Here is a 15,180-nt window from a genome sequence, read left to right as displayed (position 1 = left end):
TTACTGGGGATTGCTTTATGTATAACACTTTCACACAGAAAACTACAAAACAGAATGACAGTACATAAAAAAAGATGATGGGTCCACAGTAGTCTATTTCTAATTAACTCCTAAACAAAATGAGAACTATTAATATCATGTAAACACTGACAGACAGACAAACCACCGCTTTACAGGATCTAATTACTGCAGACTGGAGAGAGAGAGAAGGATCCCCTACCAACTTAAGAAATAATTTTGATACACTTGCTACATTTTACAAGTAACAATGTATGTGTTAAAGTGCACCAATGTGAAACACCAAACAACCACATTTTACACTGCAAACATTTCAAATTACATGTAATGGATTACACAGTAAACATGATAAATAACATAAGTATAGCCTTTTCATCATCACGTAGTAATGTGCGAAAAGATGTGAAAGAATCGAATTTATGTATTTGCTAATTGAACAGCATCTTTAAAGTTGCTTGTTAAAGACTGCATAGAGCAGGAAATACCCAGATGCAAAATTGATCGTTACATTTTTTTATACACAAAAAGTAGCACATTTATTATCCCCCTACTTCCATAAGGGAGTAAAAAAAATTCTGGTGGCCTGGAGAAACTAAAGCAATACTATGACTACTGGGCTTGCTTTATGCAGCGCCGGTAATGCACCCACAGGACTTTTCAATCTATGGAAGATGTATGTAGAATGACTTCTGGTGCAAAACGAGCGCGCGCGCGCGCGCACACACACACACACACACACACACACACACACACACACACACACACACCTGCTGAAAGCGCAATGCTGAGACTGCCATTCTACAGGCTGACTGGGGAGAGAGCGTATATTGGGTGGGACGGGCAAGAGGAGAAAGGAAATGGGGAGTGGCAGGAAGGGTTGGAGAAGAGTTGCTGATGGCTCAGCGGAAGGCAGCAGGTGTACAAGATAAGAATTCAGGAAGTGCATGGAGTAGAAATATGACACATGGGTACCAACACCAATGAGTTTTTGGAGAACACAAATTTGGAAAGGCTGCGTGGTCAATGACCAGATTCTGACACAGGTTAAGGACTTCATATCTTACCATAAAACATATATGCAGAGACATCACACTATGCACTCGCACTGATCAAAATCAGTGATGAATAGATGACTCGTACATTTAGAAAACTATGGAAAATATCAGTATCAAGCATGTGAAAATTGTGTTGGCAGACTTCGACAAGCTGGGGGCATGTATAAATCTATAGACCTAAAATAAAGAAGGAAAGTCTACATACAGAGACAAATAACAATGAACTGCAGTTATTAGTTTCACAGTAAGTCAGAATCTTTTAGTCAGATCAATGACTTTCCTGCACAAAGACATCCATCAAGATGCCTGGAAATCCAAAGGCTTCCCAATTAACCATAAAGGTTAAACTATATTATTACACTGATAGATGAGAGGCACAACAAACAAAAACATTACCAATGAAATATTGTTTGGAGAAACAGATGGTGACACAGATTATTTCATAAATATTGCCCTGTTGCAGTTGGATATACACTACTGATGAATGAAAACCATCACAGCTGTATAATCAGTGTAACAATATAATACAGAAAAGCCGAGGGTTCCAGAAGTGAAAGCATAATTCAGTGTAGGTGATGGTTTGAACTACTTTAACAAGACAGAGGAAGGGAGGAGGGGGGGGGGGGGGGGACACAATAACAAATAGTAGTAGAGGCAGCTGTAATAGAGGTAGTGGTAGAAATATTAGGGGAAAAGTAAAGGCCAAAGCAGAAAGAGTTGAATGAGGCATGAGAGAAGGCTGCAAAAGCTAGATGGAAAGCAACTGAACTACAAGATGGAAGACAATCAGTGTTCAAGTAAAAGGGAAGCATTCAAGAATCAAAAGCAGCTGAGAGCTTGGATTTTATACGCCGAGAAGAGGAAATCTGTGTTGGAAAGACCACAGAAAACAGAGAAAACGAGCAATGAGAAAGACAGCATACAAATTTTCTGTTTTCTCTCATGACACCTGACACATACTGGACAGGGGGCTTGGCAGTCAGAAGCGGATGAGATAGTGTCCACAGGCTAAGTCTGTAAACATCCTATGGGATGTGTCTAGAAAGTTAGTTTGCATGGTAATATTATGCATGACAGAGACAAGAGAAAAAGCACCACAGAAAGACATTCACAAGGAGATTGAAACACACAGATTTAGGACATGGTGATGCTACTATAAAGATGGACGATGAGAAACTATTGGTATCTGAATGAAAAAGCTTCAGGAATGTCTTTGGCCCAGTGGAAGACGAGTGTAGCTGCAGAAGGTGGAAAAACCACACATTGTATGAACTGATGTGGTGGTGGTGGTGATTTATTTACTTTTTATATTTTATTTACACATCAAGTTCCATAGGACCAAATTGAGGAGCAAATCGCCAACAACATAAAAGTAATAACAGATAAAAATAAATGTTTATGAACCCAAAAAAGTCAGTCCATAAGTTTAAGTAAACTCTGTCAACAATACAACAAGAATCAGCTTAATTTTTCAAGGAACTCCTTGACAGAATAGAAGGAGTGACCCATGAGGAAACTCTTCAGTTTCGATTTGAAAATGCGTGGATTACTGCAAGATTTTTTAATTCGAGTGGTAGCTTATTGAAAATGGATGCAGCAGGAGACTGCACACCTTTCTGCACAAGAGTCAAGGAAGTGCGATCCAAATGTAGATTGGACTTCTGCTGAGTATTAACTGGGTATACTAAGATAATATTGTTAATAAGAAATGCCAGTCTGTGAAATTAAAACTAAGTCTTACTGTAATTTAGCGTTAGTTATTTTCTACAAGCCATGAACCGAGGCAATGTTGCACACAACATCCTTTACTACCAAGCTAGTGTCATCAGCAAACAGAAATATTTTAGAGTTACCCGTAATACTAGAGGGCATATCATTTGCATAAATAAGGAACAGGAGTGGCCCCAACACTGATACCTGGGGCACCCCCCATTTGACCGTACCCCACTCAGACCCCATATCACAGCCATTCTCCACATTGCGAATAATGACCTTTTGCTGTCTGTTGCTAAAGTAAGAGATGAACCAATTGTGAGCTATCCCTCGTATTCCGTAATGGTCCAACTTCTGGAGCAATATTTTGTAATCAACACAATCAAATGCCTTAGTTAAATCAAAAAATATGCCTAGTGTTCGAAACCTTTCATTTAACCCATCCAGTACCTCACAGAGAATATAGCATTTTCAGTTGTTAAATGGCTTCTAAAGCCAAACTGTACATTTGATAGCAGATCGTGTGATACAAATTGATCAATTACCCTTACATTACACAGCCTTCTCAATAGCTTTAGCAATCACTGATAGCATAGAAATAGATCTAAAATTATCTACATTATCTCTCTCTCCCTTTTTATAAAGCGGCTTTACTACTGAGTATGTTAATCATTCAGGAAACTGACCATTCCTAAAGAAAAAATTACAAATATGGCTAAATAAAGGGCTAACATGTGCAGCACAGTACTTTAATATTCTGCTAGGCACTCCATCATAAGCATGAGAGTCCTTAGTCTTCAGTGATTTAATTATTGACTCGATCTCCCTCTTGTCTGTATCACAGAGGAGTATTTCAGACATCAATCTCAGAAAGGCATTTGCCAAGAAAGTTATATGATTCCCTGTGGAAACTAAATTGTTATTTAATTCACCAGCAATGCTCAGAAAATGATTGTTAAATACTGTGCATATATCTGATTTATCAGTAACAGAAATATTTTTACTGTAGACTGACTTTATATTGTTGACCTTGTGTTATTGACCAGACATTTCCTTTACAACTGACCATATGGTTTTAATTTTATCCTGTGAATTAGCTGTTCTATTTGCATATCACATACTCATGCCTTGCTAATAACATTTTAAGTCCTTACAATACTGTTTGTAATGGGCTACTGTAGCTTGATTGTGACTGCTTCTAACATTTTGATATAATTCCCACTTTGTTCTACATGATATCCTTATCCCACTAGTCAGCCACCCAGGCTGCCTATTACTGTTAGTACCCCATTTAGAATGTTCTAATGGAAAGAAACTCTCAAAGAGCATGACAAATGTGTTAAGGAAAACATTATATTTATCATCTATGTTATTGGCTATCGGCACTATAAACATTCTGCCACTCTTGTTCCTTTGGCAAGATTTAAAAACCTCTCTACTGCTGTTGGAAAAACTTTCCTACATACTTTGTAATTACATGTGAGATTTTTTGAGTACTACAGCCTTTTTGTGTTAAAATTTGTGCATCATGATCTGAAAGGCTATTCACCTTTTTACTAACAGAATGCCCATCTAGTAATGAAGAATGAATAAAAATATTGTCTATGGCTGTGCTACTGCTCCCCTGCCCCCTTGTTGGAAAAAACACAGTCTGCAACAGATCATATGAATTTATGGGATCTACCAACATCCTTTTTCTTGTACCATCATATACAAAATTTATACTGAAGTCACCACATGTAACTAATTTCTGGTACTTCCTACAAAGTGAATCACGACAGAGCCAGACATGCTGCAACTCCACTAGTGAATTAACTTGCCGTAATTCTTTAGTGGTTTGTCATAATTCTTTATTGGTTCTCTTGACTTATGAACAAGGCTGCAGAATTAGTTTATTTATTCACACATATGTATTACGAATAGGATAGACTGCTACTCACAGTAAATATGACCATCTGAGTTGCAGACAGGCACAACGAAAAGGCTGTTACACATGTAGCTACTGGCCAAAGCCTTCCTCAGCAAAGTAAACATACACACATTCATATAGGCAAGCACTCATCATACACACTCAGCTGTGTCCACTGAAGATGCCAGTGGTGGCAGCCGAGTGTGCATGATGCGTGCTTGACTGTGAAAATGAGTGTATATTTTCTTTGTCAAGGAAAGCTCTGGCCAACAGCTACTCATGTAACAGTCTTTTTGTTGTGCATGTTGGCAACTCAACAGGTCATCTTTACTGTGAGTAGCAATTTATCTTATTCCTACTGTTGTTGTTATTCCAACTTGGAGTTTCCATTGTTTCATTTCACAAGTCTACTACACAATGGAGGATATACCAAATTTGTGCACCTTTGAAACAGATGGCAGCATCATTTAATTTACATTTTTATATTAATATCCAGTTAATGTACCTGTACATGTTCATCCAATACTCTGCAAGGAAAAAATGTATAGCAGTCCCGTCCTTCACAGGTGCACCCTGTGTAATGTATATGAAGAAGTAGTGACGTATTTTGGTAACCGCACCAACAATATGACTTGCATAGCTTGTAATTTTTTTTAATTAGAAAACCTGCATTGTCACGTTACAGCAAGACAGGTTACCAGCATGGGAAGTTGCCTGTCAAACCAGTGTACACCACAGTGACTTTATTTGAGCATTCAACGACTATCATGGGAGATGAGCCACTGAAGATCTACTTCATAGTAGAGGCTGCAAATGGTCAAAAACAGCTGACAACCTGCTACCTACAAATTGTGACTCATCACATGATCCACTTGGCCTCAAGGCATCCGTTACGAACAACAACACAAACCTCCCAGCACAACAGCACAGTCTCAGCATGTCAAAAAAAATTTCAAACAACTGTCAACAGCATCAATATACTTGAAGAAATGCATCATACACACTGTGCTGCCTTACAATACATTTATTCACTACCAGTTTCGATTACGGACCATCTTCACAGTGCTTGCACAAGAACGGAAACAAAGTGTACACTGTGAATCTCAAAACTAATTACATTTTCGTGAAAATTATTATTCAGAAAAAATTAAGTTCACTTACAAAAAAATCTATTGTGATCCTAGCTGTGCTTACGATCACAGATGTGTACATACTTTATGATAGCTAAATTCACTGTTAGATTTTCAAAATGATGCTGTTGGATAATATAAGGTGTATTGGGCATATGCCTGGTTCAGATTACTGGTAAATTAGTTCAATAAAAATGTTTAGTGATAGATAGTAGGGTCACACATGTAATAATATGAATAATTACAGTTTCTGTACAGCATCATTAGAAGTGATTTTTAGCCTTAGTGTCTCAATTGGTTGCACTACATGTGTCCTTTAAGTTCTGATGTGGACTTGACACTCTTTTGGCTGTTGTTTAGTTTTTATGCTCTCTGTTTTAGTGGTATTACTTCTTACAATGTCTCAAAAATATATGTCTATGTATTTTTATAGTTCTGACCAAATGGCTGGTTTGTTGTAATTATGTGACATTGTAATATCACTTGATTTTTTATAGTATAACATGATTATTATATTAGATATTACTATATGCAGTTACACTATTTGTATACCCGAACCTCTCATATGGATTTGACATTCCAATTGTTTTGCTGCTGTCAGTCTGAATGATTTGTGGTAACTGGATTGTCTCACATAATTTTTCAACATTACATGTCTGTGTATATTTGGATATGTTGTAGTTCTCACCAAACAGTGGGTTTGTTTTTATCATGTGAAATTGTAGTATCATGTGACACTGCAATATCATCCTGTAACTGTTGTATTGCATAATATTGCGCGCGTGTGTGTGTGTGTGTGTGTGTGTGTGTGTGTGTGTGTGTGAGTGAGTGAGCGCGCGCGCGTGCGGTTTTTCATACATGGTGGTTTGTTTTTATCATTTGACATTGTATTGGTATCGTGTGACTATTATATTATACAATATTGTACTGAAAAAAATTGTACTTAGGAAAGAAAATATTCTTGTACAACTGTATTTTCTTTTATTGTAATTTGAGTGCATGCATTTCTCTCTGTGACAGTACTACACTACCCATACATTTTGTAGCTTTTTCTTTGACCTATGATCTTTGACTTTGGCTTGTGGCTTCTTTCGTCCACTCTTGTGGATTAGCCTACTGGATTTTGTTGGGCCTGAGCAATGGTGCTGTGCACTTACTGCTCTTGCATTTTTTCATCTTTCCAACATAGTTTTCTGCTTGGTTAAGCCTGTATTGTGGTGTTAAGTATCAATTTTCTTATGTTTTCAAGTCAGCAATGGCATATACTTTCCTCGTTAAATAGCATGTAAGCCTCATGAAGTTGTCACAATAGATATTTTTCTGTAGTACACTTAGTTTTTCTGATTAATAATTTTCTCATGAAAATATAATGTTTTGAGATTCACAGTTTCCACTCTGTTTCCATTTTTGTGCTAGCACTGTGAAGATGGTCCATGATCAAAACCAGTAGTGAATAATAACATGCACATTCACATATATGCAGGTGTTGCAAAAAGTATTGATGGCATACAAACACTTTCATACTAATCAAAACTATTCTCTTCCTTAATGTCTTTTTCCTGCCCTGTCAACTTTAGAAATGAAACCTATACTAGGACATGGCCAATCCAGTCTTTTACAGGCTACTTCTCTCAGAGGTAAGCTAAATCTCCCAATAACAAACAGAGCCTTATCTTTTTTCTCGGCTGAATTGTTTCTTACTACTGCAGGACCAACTTAAGACAAGGTGTGGTGGCAATCTATATGTACAATACTCTTAGCTACATCTATGGTTTGTGATCTAAGTACTGTATTGAACAACATTTAGAATGCTCTGCTGTCAAATTAGAACAGGAAAATCAGTTCCTCATAATAAATGCAGTTTACAGGAAACCTGTGGGAAACATTAAATAGTTCCTCTTGCAGCTGGAATTAGTTCTTACAAACCTTTATAGGAACAACGGTCAGATCTTAGTATGTGGCAATCTTAACACTAATTTTCTTTCAAATAGTAACTGTCATAAACTACTAGAATCATTGTTCTCAACTTTCAAGCTACTCCCAATGGTTTCATTCTCAAGAGTATTTGGGCACAGCAAGACCTTGGTTGATAATCTGCTCCTGGACTCCACAAATTACAATGATGTAAAAACATAAGCCATAATAAATGGTCTGTCTGATCACAATGGTCAAGTGACAACTTTAAAACTTGTCAGCAGAAAAACAGTAAATGATCAAACCCAGGTTAAACATGTTAGAATAATAAACAGGGAATCTACTTGCTTGTTTACAACCAGTTTACACCATGGACAATGGGAAAAAGTGCACTGAGCAGTTACGATGACTGAGAAATTCAATTCATTCCTGGACTTATTTCACAAACATTTTCAAGCCTGCTTCCCCCAAAATATACATTAAAATGAAATCAATCTTTCGTGGAAGGAAAGAGTGGATAATATCTGGCAACAAAATATCATGTGCTGAAAAGACGGACCTGTAAATAGAACAAAGGGCTTGTACAATCCTAGCAGTGAAACAACATTACAAAATACACTGTGAAATTTTAATGTGTGTAATAAGGAATGCCAAACTAACGCATTAGAAAGTCAAACAATAAAGTAAAAACCATATGGAACATCATAAAAAGTGAGACAAATATAAAGTCTGAACAAGTAGGGACTCCACAGTCCTCTGGTAGTGCTTCAGACAACAATAATCAAAAAGTTTCCACCTCTCATTTTAATAACTTTTCCCTCACTGTAGCTGAAAGAACAGAGAACGGTAATAAACAGTCTCCCACAGAAGCCATAAAGCTACTAAAAACCATGCAAATCACACCAAGTACAACACTTCATTTCAAGAACAGAACCCATAAAGAAACTGAAAAAAATCATAAAATTATTTAAAAACTCTGGATATGATGGAATATCAAATTGGATTCTGAAATCGTACGCAGACATAATCAGTCACATGTCATGCTATTTATGTAATCAGTCAATGAAATCTGGGACATTTCCAGACAGACTGAAACATGCAACAGTGATGCCCATAGTTTATGATAGGGTTTGCCGCCATATGACACAAAATGGCTTACTGACATCTACAGTTTGGCTTTCATACGGGAATTGTCCACAGGCAGAGCTATGTTTAGCCTAACAGATGAAACTCTGGGTGAATTAAATCTCAGAAGGTATCCCATGGGGCTCTTTTGTGACCTTGCTAAAGCTTTCAACTGTGTAGATCATAACACATAGCTAAAAAAGCTTCCACACTATGGCATCAAAGAAAAAACCTTTAACATGGCTAGAATCTTATCTACACAACAGGAAGCAGAGTTATCTTACTGGAGGCAGGTGCAACAGTAAACTCAGACTGGAGAAATGTAAAATACAGAGTCCCCCCAGGGCTTGATACATGGGCCACTGATTTTCCTGAGTAACATTAATGGTCTACCCACTACAATTAATGACAGAGCAAAAGTAGACATGTTTTTGGATGATATGAGTATTCTAATCAATGGTCCCAACACCATAATGCAGGATACAGCCCTGACAGTCACTAACCAAGTACACAAACGGTTCACAGCAAATAGCCTAACCCTAAATTTTTCAAAAACTAACACTACACAGTTTCAGTCAGTAAATAAAAAACCCAAGTTCCTGAAATGGAGATCAAAAACCAAAAAATTTATGAAACGACACATACAAAATTCTTAGGCATCCAAGTAGACAGCCAGCTAAGATGGACAGAGCAAATTGATCAGATGGTCAAAAAACTTAGCACAGTGTGTTTTCTCCTGAGAGCTATTTCTCAGCTTGTAAACAGAGAAATATTGCTTTTGTCATATTTTGCATATTTTCATTCTGTACTCCCCTGTGGTATTATCTTCTGGGGAAATTCTACACAAGTTGACAGTGTCTTCAAACTACAAAAATGAGCAGTGAGGTTAATATGTTGGGTCTCTAACAGAACATCCTGCAGAGGTCTCTTTAGGACTCTCAGGGTATTTACTGTTACAAATGAATATATACGAGGTGTGGCTAGAAAAAAACCGGACTAGTACTGGTGAAACAATAAAACGAATGCAATAAGGCTGAAAGTCGCGTGGCCTGTCACGTGACTCTCGCTCCGCCTACTGCTCGAGTTTCATCTGCCTCCTGCACTCAGTCTGCCCGTGGCGTCTGTTTTAAGTAGTTGACATTTTGTCTGTGCGTCGGAAAATGTTGAGTGTACAGAAAGAACAGCGTGTTAACATCAAATTTTGTTTCAAACTAGGAAAATCTGCAAGTGAAACGTTTGTAATGTTACAACAAGTGTACGGTGATGATTGTTTATCGCGAACACAAGTGTTTGAGTGGTTTAAACGATTTAAAGATGGCCGCGAAGACACCAGTGATGACACTCGCACTGGCAGACCATTGTCAGCAAAAACTGATGCAAACATTGAAAAAATCGGTAAACTTGTCCGACAAGATCGCCGTTTAACAATCAGAGCAGTGTCTGAGTTAACAGGAGTTGACAAGGAAAGTGTTAGGCAGATTCTTCATGAAAGTTTCAACATGAACAAAGTGTGTTCAAAAATGGTTCCAAAGTGTCTCACAATTGAACAGAAGGAACGCCGAAGAATGATTTGTTCTGACATCCTGGAAAACATTGAAAGTGATCCCACCTTCTTACAAAATGTTATTACTTGCGATGAATCGTGGTTTTTTACTTACGATCCCGAAACTAAACGCCAATCGATGCATTGGAAAACTCCTGGTTCTCCACGACAAAAAAAAGCACGAATGTCAAAATCGAAATTCAAGGCAATGATGATTGTTTTTTTTTGACGTCAAAGGGATTGTGCACATTGATTGGGTACCAGAGGGACAAACAGTGAATCAGCATTACTACATTAGCGTCCTGGCTACCCTACGTGAGCGAGTACGGAGAAAATGGAACGATTTGTGGAGAAAAAAGTCATGGATCCTTCACCAAGACAATGCCCCAGCTCACAGTGCGTTTTCAGTGAAGAAGTTTTTGGCAAAACACAACATTCCCATCTTAGATCATCCACCCTACTCACCTGATTTGGCCCCCTGTGACTTTTTTCGTTTCCCTAAAGTCAAGTCAGCTTTGAAAGGAACTAGGTTTGAGACTGTTGAAGCAGTAAAAGAAAAAGCGACGGAAGTAATGTATGGACTTACCGAAAATGATCTGCAGCATTGCTACGAACAGTGGAAAATTCGTATGGAGCGGTGTAGAGACCGAGGAGGAGAGTACATTGAAGGAGATAACATGAAATTGTAAATAATTGTAAATAAATGTTTTTTCCAGCATCAGTCCGGTTTTTTTCTAGCCGCACCTCGTATACTCACTGATGATGTTTCAGCCAGCAACAAGGAATTATTCCAGAAAATCTATGACATTCACAAGCCTAACACAAGACAGATGAAAAATCTTCACTAAGGCTCTGCAACCATCACAAAAGTCCATAGGGGAGTAACTTAGTCAGGAATAAAAGTATACAACAAGCTTTCCATCAGTATGAAAAAAGGAAATTAATAACATGCAGATATCTGAAATGAAACTAAAAACATTCCTCAGAAAACAGACTTATTATATACTGAATGAATTCCTAGAGTAATAATGTATCCTTTTGAGTAAAAATAGAGGAAAGAAAATCTTTACTTATTTCATGAAGACAAAATTGTATTCTCCTGACATAAATTTTAGCGATAAAATGTAAATTTATTTATATCATATGTGCAAATGTGTACTACCATTTATTCTACACGAGCAATTATTCACTTGAAATTTTATGTGATGAAAATAAAAATTTTCTATTTTCATCTAACTCATAATGACAAAATGGAAATTTCATTATTTATTTCTGGCATTGGGATAAAAACGTGTGCTTCCATTCATTCTACTATTTTAACCATTCACTTGAACTTATACAATTAATATGCAGATTGTACTATTGTTCGCAATCAATCATTCATAGAAAATAAGTATATTTGTATGATATATAAAATGCCCATATAATTTTTCATTATTTCACTTGACATGCCCTATATTACTAGTACACTTTTTGTACAATGTGTAATCAACAGGACCAAATAAAAAAATCAAATTAAAGTGATGATCTGAATGTTCACATTGAGGTATGTATAAGGGGAAGGTTGACCACTGTATACAAATTAACTGTGTGTACAGGACTATGTATTCTTCAAAGCAAAAGAATTCAAATTAGATTTTACTTTGTTTAGAGTTATAGTTAATTTAGTTCCCACAAGTGGAAAGCAAATATACAAAACACCCAGAATGAAATACTTAAACAGGATTTATAGAATGGGGTATCAGAAATAAATAATTAATACTGGACAAATCCTATTACATAGACATAAATAGCGTCACTGCCATGCTGAGTGACAATATATAGAATTTTTAGAAGGTTTCCGTTTCAACGTGTCCAACAGTTATGGCAACACACGTCAGACACAGTGCTGGTGATCAGAATTCGGTAGCCTGTATTGCTGTGTGGCATAGTGAAAAAAGTACTAATTTGATGGTTTGGGTTGGCATTGCATATAATATGTAATATTCACTCCTATGTATTGGGATAGCATTAACTGCAGCCACTACACCAGAGATTTTAGGGCTTCTCCTTCACGCAACTTCAGTATGATAATGTCCAGCCACACGTGGCAAGAAAAGTGCAAGTCTTCTTCAAAGAATGACTACTGATTCCCCATCTGCCATGTTCACCTGACATATCACTACAGAACATGTTTGGGATGTGGTTGGTTAGTAATTTATCATGGCTCTCCATCTACTGCTGTTTGTAATTTGCAGTCTTGCATACAAATCAAGTGGTGAGAGACTGCCCAGGAAAATATCTATGCTCTCTGATACCACACCACAATGTTTGCAGCATCTGGGGGCTTCACACCATAATGACTACTCAAAGTCAGAGATCATGAACAGTTAGTTATACATGTCTCATCATACGTGTATTGTCATGTGTGTAATTTATGGTATGAAATTAATTTCAGTGTTGTCTATTCTCCTTCATGTTTGCGATTCCCAGAAACATTAGTTAAAATATGCCAGACATCAATAAGATCTAGGGGAAAAATCATGTGAGATGACACTTATAAATGATGGCTTTGTGCAGTAGTTTACTTTTGCAATCTTATATGCACTTCCTCCCTGCAATCACAATCAAAGCATGACAAAGGAATACTACATTTTCAAAACCACACTACAGTGGAACAGTAAGTACCACATACTATGTCTATAATATTAGTATGGAATGACATATTTATGTATAGGGGGTAGACAAAAATTCGGAAACACCAAAAACACATTACCATGCCTAATTCGGTGTAGAAAAACAGTTGTCATTCAAAACAGCTTCCCATTGTCTTGGAATGGATAAATACAGGTCCTATATGGTTTTCAAGGGAATCTTATGCCACTCTTCCTGTACAACAGCTGCAAGTTCACGAAACAATGACGGAGCTGGATACCAATCACAAACACTTCTCTCTAAAGTAGACCACAAACGCTCAATAATATAATAATGTTGAGGTCTGGTGAGTGTGGTGGCCAGAGAAGATGCAACAATTCATCCTCGTGCTCACAAAACTAGTCCTAGATTATACAATCTGTGTGAACAAGGGACCTGTTGTCTTGGAACACAGCATCACCATAGGGGAACAAAAACAGTGCCATGGGATGGACCTGATCATCTGAAATACTCACATAAGCCTTGCCAGTAACGTGACCTTGCAGAGTAACCATAGGCCCCATGAAATACCAAAATACAGCTGCCCAACTCATCACTGACCCCCACCATGTTTCACTCTTGGGATGTAAACTCAGCCAGAAATTGCAAACAGCGACAAACACAAGACTCATCCAACCAAATGACTTTCTACCATTGCTCCACAGTCCAGGTTCAAGGGCTTTGGTACCACATTTTCCTATTATGGGCATTTGCATCACTGATGAGTGATTATGGAATTCCAGTTCATCCTGCAATTCCCTGCTTATGGGGCTCCCTTCACATTGTATGTTGCCAATGGGATTGGAAAGTGTGACATTTGGTTGTGCAGCAACGTTTGCAGCCGTTGTTCTGTGATAATCACTAAACACACACTTTCATCAGCAATGTGGCTTTGTGGATGATGTTACTCCACTTTCCCTGCATGTGGTATAAATTTTTGATACGGTGCCTCCTGCAACACCAAACACTTCGGCTACCTAGGTTACCAACAATTTGTCCACATTTTAATGCACTGAGTTCTGACATAAAGCTCACAACTACAAAGAACACTGTTCTGACCACAACTGACACTTGCAATGTATCGAGGGCATTGCACAGGTAACATTTGTGGTCACATACAACAGTGCAATCTGCGGGCTTGGCTAGCATCTACATTTATTTTCAAGCTTGCATTTCTGTGGTGTTTCCATATTTTTGTCCCCCACCCCCAATAGATACACAACTATTCAACTGAAATGGATGGCAGGAGTAAAATTTGTCAAATATCTTACTTGGCTGAGGACCCCACACCCATCTGTCAAGCTGTGGCTGGGATGGAGGTGGTTCTGAAAGCTTGTTTTCTTCAAGAGATGCCATTTCTTGATCAAGTTGTTGGCAAGCTCCACAGTTACATCCACTTTGAGGTCCACAAACACCATCACAGCAAGCACAAGTAAGCACTCGCAAACCACAATAATAATGACCACTCTCACCTGGAATATTAAACAAAAAATGTTTGAAAAAGTATTCAGATTCAAAAATAAATTTTTCTTCTTAGATTTTTCTCAGATCTAGGTGTCATATGCCATGGAACTGTGCAGTTTTCTACGTCAGCTAGATAAGCACAAATCTTTCCATCATAAAGAATGTACACAAATAATCTATACCAATAGCACAAAATATCATGTTACACACTACACTACAACGTAACAGCTGCAGACTACGTGCCTATCTCACTACATGTTTCTTCATTCCAGCACTGGTACCTCACAACTCTGCATGTTGGAGTCTGCTCTATGGTGGAAGCTTGGTTTCTGACAACCACTTGGCTTCAACTAACTACTGTTGTTGTTTACCTTACCTTTATTCCTTCCACCCTCCCACAACCAGTTACATGAAAACAATGGCAGATTTAGGTATTTCATTTCTATCTCTCTCTTTTACACTTCATTTGAAACCTCACGACAGACTGTGATTTAATCATCCTCAGTGCAAACAAAAGCTCCACCACTATTGTGATGAACTGCAGTGACTATCTCACACAATGTTTCAACTGTCGGAGTCCTTCACCTTAAAGCTCTGCCATAATCATCCCATTTCAGAAGTCCCACATAATCTCCT

The 15,180-nt window shown here is 37.7% G+C and overlaps 1 protein-coding gene across 1 annotated transcript in view; it reads right to left on the bottom strand.

Annotated features, from left to right (window-relative positions):
• LOC126248847 (E3 ubiquitin-protein ligase HERC2) overlaps window positions 1-15,180 on the bottom strand; it is an 851,297-nt gene that overhangs the window by 809,256 nt on the left and 26,861 nt on the right. Inside the window, exon 4 of the mRNA XM_049950269.1 lies at window positions 14,352-14,552. Coding sequence (XP_049806226.1) covers window positions 14,352-14,552 — 201 coding nt within the window. The remainder of the gene's footprint in view (window positions 1-14,351; window positions 14,553-15,180) is intronic.

Source organism: Schistocerca nitens, chromosome 3, assembly GCF_023898315.1.
Source record: "Schistocerca nitens isolate TAMUIC-IGC-003100 chromosome 3, iqSchNite1.1, whole genome shotgun sequence".
NCBI lineage: Eukaryota > Metazoa > Arthropoda > Insecta > Orthoptera > Acrididae > Schistocerca > Schistocerca nitens.
This window is presented reverse-complemented; position numbering and strand designations above follow the sequence as displayed.